The 15,743-nt window shown below is 40.5% G+C and overlaps 1 protein-coding gene across 7 annotated transcripts in view; it reads left to right on the top strand.

The window, feature by feature from the left end:
- slc12a7b (solute carrier family 12 member 7b) overlaps window positions 1-15,743 on the top strand; it is a 68,459-nt gene that overhangs the window by 22,544 nt on the left and 30,172 nt on the right. Inside the window, exon 1 of one of the 7 annotated variants that reach the window (XM_072679962.1) lies at window positions 8,072-8,188. The exons of the other annotated variants lie outside the window; for them this stretch is intronic. Coding sequence (XP_072536063.1) covers window positions 8,158-8,188 — 31 coding nt within the window. The 5' untranslated portion in view covers window positions 8,072-8,157. Of the gene's footprint in view, window positions 1-8,071; window positions 8,189-15,743 lie in introns of those variants that run through there. 7 annotated transcript variants of the gene reach the window in all.

Below are 15,743 nucleotides of genomic sequence, written 5' to 3'. Positions count from 1 at the left end.
ACCTTGACATTATTTAGGCCTCAACAACTACTCTTATCCCTTCAGGGGAAAAAAAGCTCAGTCATTTGAGTGTGGGCGCATGTATAGCATGAACCATGGCTTTCGCAAAGGCCGGCAAGTAAGAGGTCCTCAGACTGCGGGATGCATCAGATATACTGTTTTACATGTCTTAACCCCCAGACACTCTAAGCTGTCAAGGTCCAGCCAGCACCAGCTAAGGCAGACTGACGAATACCTTCTGTCTCCTGTGACAATTTGCACTCAAACACACTGCAAAAATTACAGCTGACTGCTAACATCCTTAATGCACCTGCAACATACAAAGTACAGAGTCTGATTGATGCTTCAGACGTCTGTGGTAAATGAAGTGTATGAAAATGAAAGGAAAACCACATTAACTTGGCTGGGTGGGGAGAAAAGGCTATTGTTTGTACGTTAAATTGTAAAATAAACTGCGTCTGAGGTGATCTTAATTATATGACCAAGGAAAAAATACCCATTCATGAAATGACTGGGTATCCCATGCTTTGTTTAATGTTTATTGGCTTACATTCAGAGCTCTTGTGTGTCTGTGCTCTTTCACAACATTGGCTGGAATAAAGATCATTTAAATTGTTTGCACTCTGGAATAGCAAGAATGGTTATTGTTGTGCTAATGTTGAACATTTGAGACTATTCTTTGAGCATGTTCCCTTTTGAAAGTGCTGCTTTGTGCACTCCTCATGCACTGACTTGCAAACTCAGGTTAAATGTGCTTAATCGTCAAACAGCAAAAAGAAAGCAGCGGAGTTACAGTGTTGTTGTACAGCCCTGCCGCAAAGAAGGACTCTGAATAATGGCACTGTAATGTAATGTAAAGATGCCCTATTTAGGTGTGTTACGATTCCAGAGTTGGCTGGACTTGGCAGGGGAGCGATGAGTCTCGTGTGCTGTGACCATGATGACCGGCCCCATGTTCCTGATTCCACTGAGTGTGCTGATGAATCACAGGCCTTCTTGCTGCGTGACATATTCCTAATCATTTTCCTCCTCCAATTATTTGTACAGCCCCTCCAACACTGCTGTTTAATCATGCTTTGTGGAAAGAGCAAGATACTCCAAAGTTTTGTTGGGAAGTCCCATGGTTTCTTTCCCACTTGTATTACTCACAGTCTCTTTCTATAGATGTAAAGGCAAGGGCCTTTACTGTCAGCATACTTATTACACTTGTACTGTACCTTAAAATCACTCCTCTGCATATCCCAGCTTAGAAAGTTGGGGTCAGAGCAATCATGCTCCTTGAGCAAATAGAGTTAAGTAACCAAAAGCTTAGCAAACCTGGGTATTGAACCCAGAACTCTGTGATCCATAACACAGAGCTCTAAAGACTAATCTCACCGTGTCTCACCACTGTCTTTTATCTCAGTTGATTTCCTTGGGGCTGTGATGCCGTACTAGTTATTGTAGTTCATTGGTCTAACAAAGTCGTACACAGTGTACTTTCCTTTCCTCCGTCTATGTGCCGCTGTATTATTTCATGCTATTCTGCAGCTGTTTGTGTTTTGTAACAACAAGGAAGGGAGGGCATTGTGGCAGGAAGAATAAGCTTTTAGAAATAAAGCAAAAAAAAAAGTTTGAGCATTCAGGTCTGCTTTTCACTGGCGTGAGAAATTGAGACAAAAAGAGCATGTTTCAAATGCTAGTCCGTATTGCTTATTTTGTATTTGGAAGTGAAATCTCAGGAAGGCCACTGGTTTAAAATCAGATCACATCAATTAAAGCTAAATTAAAGTGTCCTCACTACTGTGGTTCCAGCTTCTTCTGTGTTCTACTAGTTCCACTGACTGACAAGGGAAGGTTAATGTGAGTGCTGAAGAGTGGACAAGCCATAGCAGCCACAAGCTAACGCAATAGCCACGAGCTGACGCGCTAGGTATGATACAGTGATGCAGTATGTTACAGTACAGTATGTTATGATACATTATGAGACAGGCATGGTTTTCAGTTTCTTCCATTTATTATAGCCTGGTGTTGAATGTCAGTAATCAGTGAGATGACTGGATTTGCTGGTGGTGGTGTCTGCACCCAGTCCAAGTGACTCTAGTCATTTGCGTCGGCGTACACCTAAAGCTCTCTTAGCACTATGAGCTGCTCTGTGGGGAGGGCTCCCGTCACATTGGGTCACACAGACACTATGTCTGAGACCTCCTCTTGACTGTTGCCTCCCACTGTTTGACCATTGTGAAGAAATGCTTCGTGATGTTTCAGGAGTAGTTGTGCAAGCTTTACACAATCAGTCTGTGCAATAAACAAAGTCAGCGTGGGAAAGCTCTTCCTGGTACAAAGCTCTGCCTTCACATGTGGTTTCACAGTTCACACACCTCCACCTTGTGGAGATGTGGCTCAGCTGACCTAAGTCAGTCTGATTGAGTTAGTATTAGAGAACGGGCAGATTGTTTAGGAGAAATGATAAGACACAGAATGCCGGACATGCAGGCAGACAGACTATCAAGTGGTGAGCAGATAGAACCACAGTAGCATGCATTAAAGGAATATTAAAGGAGCTCTATGCAGATTGGCTCATCAAGAGATTTGAGCTCTGAGTTACCAAATAGGTTGTTAGGAGAAGAGCTCATTGTAAGGTATGGCAACAGATTCTGGTAATTTCAGGATATTTCAAAGCTTTACACATGCTCTGATTTCTCAGCCTTCTCAGGCTCCTCTTAGCAGCTGGCCAGCAATCTGGAAAAGTGTTTTCTGGAAGCCGTTTTCTCAGTTTACAGTGTATTTAAGAAGCAACAGTTAACAGGAACAGTGTAGGTTTGAAAGAACAAGTTTTTCTAGATAGATCTATGTAGGATTGCTAATCAAAACCCCAATCAGAACTCTTGTTTTACCGCAAAAGGCCTTCAGAAAGATTTAGCAGACTGGAGTAGAAGTGGCATCAAAGGGAAACCTTTCCTGTGTCCTGTGTCAGAGGTCTTTAAAAGGCAAGTCTGATGCATTTTGGAATGAAGTCCTATTAAAATAGAACAATTTTACTGCTATAAGCAAAAGTATGTTTGATACAAAAAGGTGCAGAATTGAACAAAAAGAACACCTCCAACTGTTAAGCACAGGGGTGAATCGATACTTTGGGCTTATAATACAGCTTATATTACAGCCAGTGATACAGGGAACATTTCACTGGTAAAGGGAAGAATAGATTCAATGAAACCCCTAAATTCTAGAAGCAGAAGCAAACTTCACACTGTCTGTAAAAAAGTTGAAGATGAAAAGTCTCAAAATCGACAGAGGACTGCCTCAAGTGGCAAAAACTGAAGGTTTTGCCATGGCCCTCACAGCCCCGACCTTAACATCTTCACCTGCACTCGATAAGTAAGCAAGCAGATGGTGCCTTTTTTAAGGAAATAAAAAAAATATAAAAAACACCATCTTATGCATAAAATTTAAAAGACAAAACTGAAGACTGGGATCTGAAGACTGCTGTCTATGTAGTGCCTGGGGTTTTAAATGCAACACTAAATGAACCACTGCCACCAATCTTTACATGAATACTATTCATTAAAAATTCATATTTTGAGAATCAGTACAGTATTATAAAAAGCAAAATCATGCAATCACATTTTTTTTTACACCTCTGCTACGTAGGCTATATATTAGTTTCATAAATTACTGAACATTCATATTAGTTACTGAATGGTTGGCCTAAGGCTTAAGACAATAATAATAATAATAATAATAATAATAATAATAATAATAATAAAAAACTTGATGATAAGCAACACACACAAATACACCTTTATACATTCTTTTTTCTGACAGGTACTTTCTAGGACAGAGTTTATAAGAAGAGGTAGAGTCATTTTATTTATTGAATTATTTTACCTTAGATTAGTTAGCACTGACCTCCTGAGCTCTGCTTTGTGTAAACGATGACAACACTCTCATATGCACAGGCAATCAAGCAAGATGGCAAAACATGCTCAAGCTTATGATTGTGTTTGCATATCAAGTGGAAATTGCTAGGTAAATTTGTCACATGTGACACGCTCTGGCAGCAAGAGAGGTGTTTCTGACATGATCAGATGTGACTGCACTATTTCTGGCTTGTGTGCTGAAGATGAAAATGCCTTGGGAATGCCACTGGGTTGTATGGCCAGACTACTTTAAATGAAAAATGAAAATGATATTGCGCAGAGCTGCTGCTGGTGCCATTGACATAAAAAAAACAACAACAAGAAAACATATGACCTGTTGTTGGTATGAGACATATTTAATGTATCCTGCCATACACAGACAGTGGCAACATGGCCTGTGTATTCTGAGACTGCAGTCTCTGTAATGCTTCATATATTTGAGATTTGGGAATGGAATGGAAAAACTTCTACCTTTGCAAATACTGATACCCTTATTTATTAATGAATTATTTGTTTGTTTAATTCCTTCATTCATTTATGCACATGGTTAGATTGTCCTCTGACAGTAACAATATCATACATCTCTGGCTGTTCTGTTGAAGCCATGCTAAATGAGCCTGTCTCTCCCGTCTTGATGTGGTTTTGCTTAAGGGTCACTCCGATTTAGGTCTGTGTGTGCTGGCTGTATGCTTTTCGCCGTGATCCACTAAAAGGTTAATAGCGGAAGAGCCATGTTCGTTCCAGCTGCAAACATTCCAATTAAATATGTGGTCTCCTTGTTCATCTCAGTTTCTCCTAAAAGCCATAACTAAATAGGACCACAGACTTGATTTGGTTTTGAATAGTCTGTTGTATCATGATCATGTTGACTCTCTTAGTGAAAACAAGTCTTGTCTCTTAATCCTCACAGATTGTATTCATTCTGCCATTTTACTGCAGCAAGCCCTGGGTGATTTTCTCCTGGTCTTAAGGGTACATTTTGGTATAAGAAAAAAGATAAATAAGAAATAAATAAATACATATGTCAACAAACCAATGCATACATTTATTTGTTCATTCCAACTCTATATTTAATGATATCTGACATTATGGAAAAGCTAAATGTTCAGGTGACAATGGGCTAAAGGTTTATTTTTCATGATGTTGAGCCAGTTTGCTGAATTTGTAACTTTCTACAGGTACATGATACACTGAAATCTACTTCTCTTTCTACAAAGACACTCTTTTTGTGAATACCCTTGATTTTGGAAGAAACAATGAATGAGCAGGTGTCCCAATACTTTTGTTCATTAAGGCTAGTGTATTTTGCTCGACCTTCAAACAAAAAGGATCCTGCTTTAACTTTTAGGGTTTCTAATCAGTTGTTTTTAACTAGAAGAAACTTTAAGGAACATTAGCAGAACATTAGAACATAATGTTCCCAGTATCTATAGTCTGGAAGATCTAGGATGCAGGAACCTGGGTTTAAAAAGTGGACCCACTTAGCTTCAGTTGCAACATGCTGATTCATTGCTCCCACTGCATCCATAGGAAACTGCTTCCTTTCTTTTACAGGCTGGCTGACACACTGAAACTGCCAGCTGCTTTCACCTTTAACAAGGCAGCCTGGACCCACCTGGTGTCTGGTGTTGATTTAGACACTAATTAATGTCTTTTTTTTAACCTAAGTTTAACTTTTTTTTTTCTTCTTGCTTTAATTTAATGATGGTACTTCGGGGCATCCGGGAGGTTGGTGATAGCTCAACCCTCTTGTATTTAATGCTTTGTGGGACATAGGATTAGAATGAGCCATTGGCCTCTGCATAGTTTGCATAGTGTCTTAGTGATGCCCTCTGGTGGAGAAACAGTTCTTGTGTCTTGTGTTGAACTCACTCCGCATGTCTGTTGCAGCCTGAGTCCCAAGTCCCTTTTTTCATGTAGAATTTGCCCACAGTCCTGCTATTGAGCTGCTATTATTTAAGGACTAAATCAGACAGAATCAGACAGTTGTTCCCATTTGGAACGCTGAAACAACCCGTGTCTGTGGTTAAAGACCACAAACCTCAGTGCTTAACTCCTGACCTTGCCTTTATAAATATTCATACACTCTATATGTTCTCTTGCCTATTGAGTGCACTCACAGAAACACTGGGTGTATCTTTGTTTTCTGTGCACACACTTGTCTGCATTAACTTGATGGGATTTTTTTTTCTTATTAGAGAGAAGGAAGTGGAGCGTGTGTATCCTGGGTCATCAGCATAGTCATGCGTTGCTTTCGGAATCACCAGAACTCACGTGGTGTGGCGTGACGCGTATCAGCAAGAGGGGGAAAAAAACACTCAGCAAAATTAATATAAGTTTTGGCCTCCTTGTCTTCCATTGGGTCTGTGGTGCCCTGCTCTGTGAAACTGACATTCATTTGCTGCATCTGTATTGTGTAGTCAGTCAACACAGACCATATTTCTGATGCATTTTCCTGTACTTTCCACAGATGAATCGACTAAAATTACATTTATAATAGAAGTTTGCTTTAGCACCTGCCAATTGGCCTCCATTGAAAGTTATTCAGAGTTAAGGCTTTAAAAAACAAAACATTTTGTAGCCTTTAGTGGCAGTGACATAGATGTCATTCTTCATATTACAAGTCAGTGTACCATCAACAGGGATTCTGATTCTGACTTTGATTTTGATGGTTCACTGACTTGCAATAGGGAGAATGGCATCTTGTCATTGACACTCTGGACCTGGGACATCTGCTAGTGCTCTCTATGTAACACTGGTGAAGTGTGAACAAGACTTCGGTATCCTTCATCTTGTCAACAAATGTATGTGTACAGCTGTCCATTAGGGGACACTCTGAGTACAATTTGTGCTTGTGCCAGTGTGTAAAAGTGAATTACAAATATGGCAACTAATGGTTGGAACGTTTGACACGTAATAGAGGTTTATGTTGTTTTTTTTTCTCAATATCCAAGAAAACTGAACAATAGTAATTAAGGATGATGAGGGTCATCAGTGTCACCAACTGCCTAAAGCCCTACATCATTGAGCCTTCTAGATTACTGCCTTGGCTGAACCCACCCCAGCAAACCCTCCTCCCCACCCGGCATGCATTGTTATGTAAGCCGCGCTTCTTTTTACCTGGAGGCTTTAGCGGCTTACGGCGTCACAGAATACAACACAGCTGACATTTAACCAACTGGTGCTGGCACCCTCCAGCCTCAACCATGAATCCACCAAGTGAATTTCTGCCAGCAGAGATACGCTGAAGTTAATTTGAGGACACACACTAGCCAAAGGAGACCAGGGCCAGAATTTACACACAAAGGCTGTCACGAAACTGGTGGTGGTGGTGGACTAGGAGGAAAAAAGACCCAAATTATAAATCACGTGATGTGTTGAACACTGAGTGCTGAGAAGGAGTAATTGTACAGACACACTCCATTTATAGGCCTTCCTCTGCCAGTCCTGCTGCTTGCTTTCCCAGTGTTTTATAAAAGGACAGGATTTGGCTAATCTGGTTATGTGATTACTGCCCAGTTCACATGCTATGGACCAGGTGATTATTGACCACTGGGGAGAGTGTTGGCTTAACTTTGGCCTTCTAGCATAGAAATTTTACTGTTTTCTTATGTTCAGAACTTTTCAGTACCTTTATCCTCAGAAGGTACAAGCTCATGATCTAGCATGGACGCATTTGATATCTGCTTAACCTGAATGTTAACAGCGAACTTGCCTGACCTCTCCATGACCCGTAGCGAATCCTGGGTTGGTAGTTTGCGCTGTTCCTTATTTAAAGACATTACAAATGAGAATGTTGGATGGTCACTCTAGAGGTCATATGTTTTTTTTTATATATTTTACAGGGACCTCCAGTGACACGCATGACAAAGCATGCATATATGAAGTAGATTTGTCTCACTGCATGTTCTGATGGGGAACACTGTACGCTTACATACGGGTGGGCGAACAGCTGCGCATCTCTCTCTCTGTGTCTCCCTCTCTCACTCTTGCACTCTCTCTCTCCCTCTCTCGCTCTCTCTCTCTCTGTGACCCCCCCACCCCTTGCTCCTCCTCCTCTGGTAGTGGCGATGTTCAGGGATCAGCAGTTAATGTGTGGTTGGCGTCTGGCAGGCAGTGTCACAATAGCTGTTCTACAGAGCACGGACTAGCCTAGCCTAGCACCATCCTCACCTCAGGCATCAGGGAGAGACAATCACACAGCTGCTCTCCAGGGTCCCCTGGCAGCCCCGACCTCAGCCCTCTCCACTCCATCAGCATGGAGCAGGGAGAGAGCTCCCGCCGGCAGGGTAAGTGACTGGGGGTCAAGCTCTGATCTCTGATCTGTGGCTCCTGGCGGATGCTTACAGCGCTTCCTCCTCAGTTCTCAGGCTGTATGACGACAAGATGTGTTCCTTGTCTTGATTTCCTTTGGTTTGGTTTAGTTTAGTAAGGTGCTTGATTTATTTTTCTATTTGTTTTAGTGTGTGGGTTTTTTTTTGCTGTTGAAATGCTTTGTCTTTCAACCAGGAGAAGAAGGCCTTATGTAAGTGTTCTGTCTAAAAGTTCAGTGTAAGCTGCGGATTCTTTTTAAGGGTACCTAGCTTGGCTTTGGCTCCCGTCTTTGGGACCAGAGTTGGATAAATGGCTTGAAGTGACAACCCCCCTCCATACACACACCTCCTCTCTGTTCCTCACCCTGTCTTGCTCTGTAGCACTGTAGTGAAACATAGCCTAGGTGTGCTAGGCAGCTTATAAATGGAGCTTAGCAGGTATAAATAGAGCACATGGATATTTATGACCATGGGGAGTGAGACGCAAGGTGCTTAATAACAATGCTTTTATTTCAGCTGCTTGTGCTCTCCAACTTTTCAGGTTATAAAAAGGTCATCTAGTTGTATGAGAACATGTTGTATTGGTTTACAGTTAAAAGGTTTCTCAGTTGTAAAGAAGACCAACTGCATAGCCTGGAGTTTCTACCTTTTCTCCTGCTATATAAACCATACAGCTTACTGTATGTATGTCATAAGTAGAGAAAGCGACAGTGGGGTTCAGAAGGGCATGCCGTTTATTTATATGGCTAAATAAAGCTGACTTGTGCTATCTGGACAAATAACAAACTGCTGGAGAAGGCTTTGCACACTTAGCACTCATGCAAAGTCAGGGTGCAGCCTGGAGCGGCTCTGGCAGAGGTCAAGTAATAGGCCGGCTTCAAGGACTCCGCTGCAAGCTCGGCACGCCATGAGCCCAAAGAGAACTTCAGGTACACCTGCAGTCATTCATCACTGAGGCAGGCTGCAACCCCCAGCCATTTCAGCTGTAATGAGGCCAGTGCGGCTCCACGGACGGGTGGAGCATGGTTGTATATCAAAGAAGGCTGTGTGCAGCTGTCAAGAGAAGTGATTGTTTAAAGCCACGCAGGCTGTTGATTTCTAAGAGGCAAACTGTCTGGGTTTTATTATTTTTTTGGTGGATATTATGATGCTTATTAAAGGCGATGGTTACAAATGGGACCATGACCGCTCAAAGCTTAAATGGTTCTTTGTATGGTTAAAGGGAGCTTGACAATGATGAAAAACCTTTTGTGGATGGTTCTATATGGAATTATATGGAACCCTTTTTCAGTACTGCATGAAACTTTACAGTACAGAGTATAGCTGTGCTTGCTGACAGATTGGCCTGTCTAGTTTGTAGGGTCATGGTCAAAGTGCTTAGTGTGTTTAGGAGAATGGTGTCCTTTGGCCTCTACAGTAATGTGGAGAGGTAGCGACAGATGAATAGTCGGATGAGAAATCTCTCTAACCTTTCTAACCCTTCTTAGCTTTATCCTAATGTAGACTAATGTCATTTTAATCAAGAAGTAGTGGTTGTTAATCACAATTCACTGGCTATCAGAGTTTGTCATTGTGCTGATGGATCTATTTTTTTGTTTTGTTAATTTATATTTGAACATTCTCCCAAATATATACAACCTTTTTTGGGCACAAACTGATTATGAAATTATTAAACTAAATGGGGGTGTCTGCTGTATGTGGAATAAATTTGAATACTTTAAGCCAGGCATGTACAGTACTGCATCTCCCCTGAGTGAGTGAAGCTTGTTGATAATTGTGGCAGGTGCTACAAAAGCTGTCTGCTGTCCCTCAGACTTAGTAATGTGAATTATGTGCCCTGAGCCCAAGTTACCTCTAACTACGTTGGCCTGACTTCACTAAACACCTGTAATGTAAAGACCACCCACTGTGAATGGTTTGCATAGTGGAGAGGGTATTGCTTCGGACACTGTCAGGAATAGACCTAATGCTGGAGGTCTCTGGGAAACCAATACCTGCTCATCCAGCATTTTTTCTGAAATCAAGTGTATTTGTGTAACACTCAACCCCTCTGCAGTTACAGCCTTTACTCTTCTGGTAAGACGTTATACTATCTGTTGGAAACTCAAATTTGAGGATCTGATGGTATTCGGCCGCAAGAGCATTAGTAAGGTCAGGTACAGATGTTAGGCGATTAGTTCTAGGTCGCAAAAATGCTACACCAGCACATCCCATCGGTATTGAATGGAGCTCTATCACTCCAGAAAACACTGCTCCACTTCTCCACAGCCCAGTGCTGAAGGTCTTTAAACCTCTTTAGCCAATAGGCTTGGGCACTATAACTGTAATACCCTATACTTCAGTATTCTAATTGACGGTGTCTCAAAATGAGGACTGTCTTTCAAATTTATGACGTGTCAGATTTCTGTTCAGTGTCTGTCTACTTCACAGCCATGTGCATTTAAATGAGACACAGTGTGAGGGTGCTGTGGATGCTGATTGGTGATGTCAACAGCTCTGAAAACAGCTAGGGAAACAAAATGCAGAGTTCGTTTGAAAGGGACAGCAAGCAAACCTGGATACCAAATGGGCCTCAGTTAGCTGGAACACAGTCTGAACTTTGTATTTGATCATTGTCAGTTTTCAAATAAGGCAGGTTGAGGTGGTACAGAAGCAAAGGAAATGTCCTCAGTAATACCCCCAGTAGTACACTGCGGTAATACTTTAAGACGGTATGACTTAATGAAAGAAGTGTATACCGTCCAACCCTAGTAGCCAGTGTTTGGCATGGGGTTGGTGACCTTACAGTTTTCTGTGGCTGACCCAGAGCGCCCTGTTCAATTAGCAATGCTTTCCTATGAAGATTATACAAGCTGTGTGTGCTCAGCAATGAGGGCACCTTAAAGTAGTTGAATTCACTAGTTAGAAGGAGTGTGTGGATGGTGTTGGACATATAGTGTATTAGAAACAATGGATGGAAGATTTGGTTTGACTCTTTCTTTTTGATCTCACCAATTTCAGAACTCCTTTTGAGAAAAGGGTAGCAGAGCCTGAATGCTCTACATTTCCATCAGTATTGCCTTAGCGATTTCTTAATAGCTATATTAATCAGAGCTTCATAATAGCTGCATTGATGAGTATAGATCTGTAACCCTTAAGTTAAGTTGTCAGTTAATTGTCTTGGTGATATTGCTGGGAGCAGTTACTTTAAATGGCTGCAGTGAAATCACTCAATATGTGTGTAATATATGACACAATCTGAACTGGTATCTGGTTTTTGTTAACTACTGATGTGAAATGACTGTTACGTAATGTCATGAATGCACTCTGCTTTGGTTTATTAAAGTGTGTGTGCATTGGCCTACACTACACAATTGTAATCTAATCCCAATGTGTCTTGGGGGTGTTTACATTTTTAAAGGTTTTTTTTGTAAAAGCCTTTACTTGCTTAATTGTCAAAATTATGGAATGATGGCACTGTTAGTACTCAAATAGCTTACCATTTAACTTTTGAGAAGTGTAGGCCGCATTTGCGATTAAAAGCCGTCAACGCTAACAAATATCCGAACTGTTGAGTTTATTGACATTTATCTATCCACTCTGTCCACCCTTTCTTTTACCCTCCTCACTTCATTTGGCCGGCTTTGCAGGGTGCTCCTTCAGTGGCCAGTGAAGACTTACTGTATACCACTATGCAGGCCTGAATAAGCGAGAGTGACGGCAGCAGTGATGCAAGCATATGTGTAATCTAGGTCATTGTCCTCTTCCTGGTAAATGAAAGTGGATCATGTCTCGTGGGAAAATGCCATACTGTCGCCTGTACCCCCCGCCACAACATCCCCTGTTAATACATAGGCTTTTATTCCGGGGAGTGTTTAATGGCTGGGGTGTGAAGTTCTACCTCTCTTTGTTTGGGTGTTGGACCTTTTGTTGAATCTAAACTGAAAGATTATACTTTCTTTGGATCCTTTTGTTGTTGTTTTTTTTGCTCCCTGAGCTTTTAACGAACCGCTGACACGGGCATCCAACATCAACACACATCACCTATTTGGTGACAGTTTTGATGAGTTATTTACTATCGCTGACTTACACTTACTCAACATGTGCCCCGTGCCCACGCTGGAGAAAGTCTAAAAGAGTGCAGCAGGAAATGTCTAATTGAATCTAAACCTTTACGCGCTGTGGAAACGAAAAGTCCAGAGGGACGGAATTAGACTCGGTCCGTCAGAGCATTAAGTTCTGTTTCAAAGAGGATTTTGTAACGCTTGGATTTGTGCTAATTAATAGCTGCTGAATGACTTTCAGCAGCATGTTACACTATGTTAAATAGTATGGCTCTAATGGCAGCTGTACTGTGGTGTTGTGGTAAGATTTACTGAAACGTTGCTGTCTTGCTTTGGCCTGTCTTTGTTGTCTCCTGCTATGTCACTGAGAGTGGTGCTGGAAAGACATGCAAGTCTGCTCTGTCACTACATGGCTTAAGCTGGAAGCCTCTGTCTTGTTTTTGTTTTGTTTGTTTTCCCCCGAATGCAGTCAACAAGTTAAGATGATCTGGAGTCACTGAGTTTGTCTAATTAAGTGTTTTTAAGTGTTTAAGTGTTTTTTATATGTTATACCATGCATTTCTGTTTTTATAGTTTTGGTACTTTACTTTTTTACTTGTTGTTGACATCTTTTAACTGTATGTTTACTTTAGTTTCTGTAGGTTAGGGGACATTCCACACTAATCATCATGCTTTAATAATGTGAAGGTTCCAGATTTAGCCAAATGGCCCATTTTAAGTTGTTTTCCCCAACACCAGATGTGGAAAATAGGAATGGTGATTCAGACACAGCAAAAACTTAATTCCACAATAATTTACAACATGTAAATAATTACATGTACAGCATCAAACCTTTACCCAGAAAGTCAGTTGGATTTTGGATTATTATAAGTTATTAAACCTGCATGGTTTCCACACTTCTTGGAAAATCTGGCAAAACCTGGAAATTTCAAGACACTTGTCGTGGAAACTTACTGGAAATATACTGGAAATATTTTAAGATCCTGGAAAAGTTGAGCTATTGAGACCTTTAGGTTGCATTTCTTTTTCTATCAAGCATCAGTCAGCTGGGGATACAGAGGGATTTGCATCATAAGGAAAAGCTTGGCCTATAGTTCAAGGTGTTAAATGCATCCAGTAGCCATGGGTATAAAACCTATTTATATGTTGTCATACATAAAAAAAAAAACTTGGAAAATGCTCGTAGGGAGCCGGTCCTGGGATGTGGGGCCCTTAGTCTGTAAGTCTTTCATTTGATTGTACACTGCAAACTTAAAACTCGGTCTTAAGGTTTCCTTTAAAAAATAAATCAGTTTCCTTACGTTTTCTAAGTATAGTAAATTATTAAAGTCCAGAAATTTATTTTAGTTATATTTCTTTCTCTGAAAACTGATTATTTTAGTAAAGTAGTAAAACTATTGCTTTCAAACTGGTTGTAGTAAAACTATAGTATTATAATTTTATATTGTCCTGATTTTGTTTTTATTTTGACTGTTAAAACCAAACAAACAAGCAAACGCAGTTCCCAGTCATGATCAGCAAGATGGTCTTGACTTCTGACTGGTGAAAACATTTCCTTTGAATCCGTCTCTGTAAAATGTCCCTCAAAGCCTTCAGGTGAATCCCAGTTGGATGCCAGTGTGTTGTATTAGAACTTATATGTAAAGTGTGGCCAGCAGCAATTAAACATGGTAGGGCTGCTCGATTATGGCCAAATCTGATCAATTCTTCTGGTCAATATTGAGTTTATGTAACACAATTACTTTGAAAACATCATGCTTCTACTTTTTTGTTGTATTACAATAGGATGTCATGAGACTCTAAATATAATTAACTGTAAAACTAAATATAAATAATAATAATAATAATATATACTGTATGTATACAGTATGGAACACAAGACAAAACGAGGGCATCGTTTTTTAATTTTGAGTTTTTTTAATCAATAATTGTTTAATCTCGATTATCTTCATTTCTTAATTGTTGATTAATCGTTTAATTGCCCACCCTTAAGACCAAACATACTGTAGCAGTTTGGTCTGCTTTGTGCCATTGCTGTCCCAGTCAACCAGGCTCCCTGGTTACCATCACAGCTAGCCAGGAACAGGATTAGATCAATGTCACACTGACTAAGATAGGATGATTTTCTGTATAACATCACTCACTAAAACTCTTCTGAGATGTTTTTCTTTTCACTATATACAAATGCAAAAGGTATTTATTTATTTATTTTTAATATTGTTCTAAAGATGGACTTGGAAATGAAGGAATTGGACTTTTGAGGAAACTCTGCTCAACTGCAGCTGTTTTTGTTTCATTTACATTTGATTTGTCCTTAACCACTGGTTCTGAATCCTACGCCACATGTATTTTTAAACCATAAGGCCATGTGATCAATGGAAACGTGGTATGCATTGCAAGGTAATTACATGCTTCCATGCGTTTTAGCCATTCAGACTATTCTAAGAAAGGATGCCACAACAGCAAGTTATAGGTTGCAGTTTACGGCATGGTCAGAGTCGAGATTGAATGACCCTTAAAGCTAGAGGGAAGCCATTGATCACTGTTGTGTTCTAATTATAGGAAAATCGATGGGGCAGGGTCAGATGAACTGGCTGAGGCAGGCTTTGGATTGTTCTCTTTGAGTTACATTACATTTGGAATTACATTCTTTTAATGCGCTGCTGCTGCTGCTGCTGCTTTTTCACTCCTGAATGAAGAAATCAGGTCATTTATATTTTAAAAAAGAAAATATAGAGAAAGTCCAAGTCCATGACCTTTACACTTGATCCTAATCTGGCACCACAGAAGTCGTGGTGTTTCCTGTGTTAGCGGGGCAAAGCGTCAGATGGAAATGGTCTCTCAGCATTCTTGCTGCCCTGGTCAGTAAAAAAAAAAGTTGCAGTTGTTTCCTGTTATGTGATCTGTGACCGGGCCATCTGATAGGCTAACGCTGTTTTTGATTCGATCCCAACTGAGCATGCACTCTACTGTACCTGCAGTTCACAAGGTGAACAGTTAGTGAATGGTTACACTGGCTACTTTTGCCTGGTTGTTTCCCAGTTTTGCAAAAAAATGGGGCAAAATGAAGCAAAAGGAGGAGAATTTATGAGAAATCATTTTTGTTTTGCATATGATACAAGCTAACACTCGTTAACAGCAAGTATAGGGAAACAGTCAGAGCCAGCAGATATGTTGCAGATGTGCTGAAAACACTGTGCAATTGCAATCAGGTAATTTGATTACCTGAACAGTGAGCAATGAATCTAAACAACTGAGTCAGCTTTATTAATGTACTGAAATGGGAATTCTTGTTTGATGGCGATATTTTTCAGTGACATTACAGATACATGAATCTGACATCTTCAGTTCCGATTTGGGTGACTTTGATATGCGATATTGGAATTCAATACACAACAATGCAGTTCAGTCTGAACAGCCAGATTGAACATTAATCCAAGTCAACATTCATCATAACTGTTTTGAGGAGAAGGGAAAAAGGGCTACAG

The sequence above is a fragment of the Salminus brasiliensis genome, chromosome 5 (assembly GCF_030463535.1).
Source record: "Salminus brasiliensis chromosome 5, fSalBra1.hap2, whole genome shotgun sequence".
NCBI lineage: Eukaryota > Metazoa > Chordata > Actinopteri > Characiformes > Bryconidae > Salminus > Salminus brasiliensis.
This window is presented reverse-complemented; position numbering and strand designations above follow the sequence as displayed.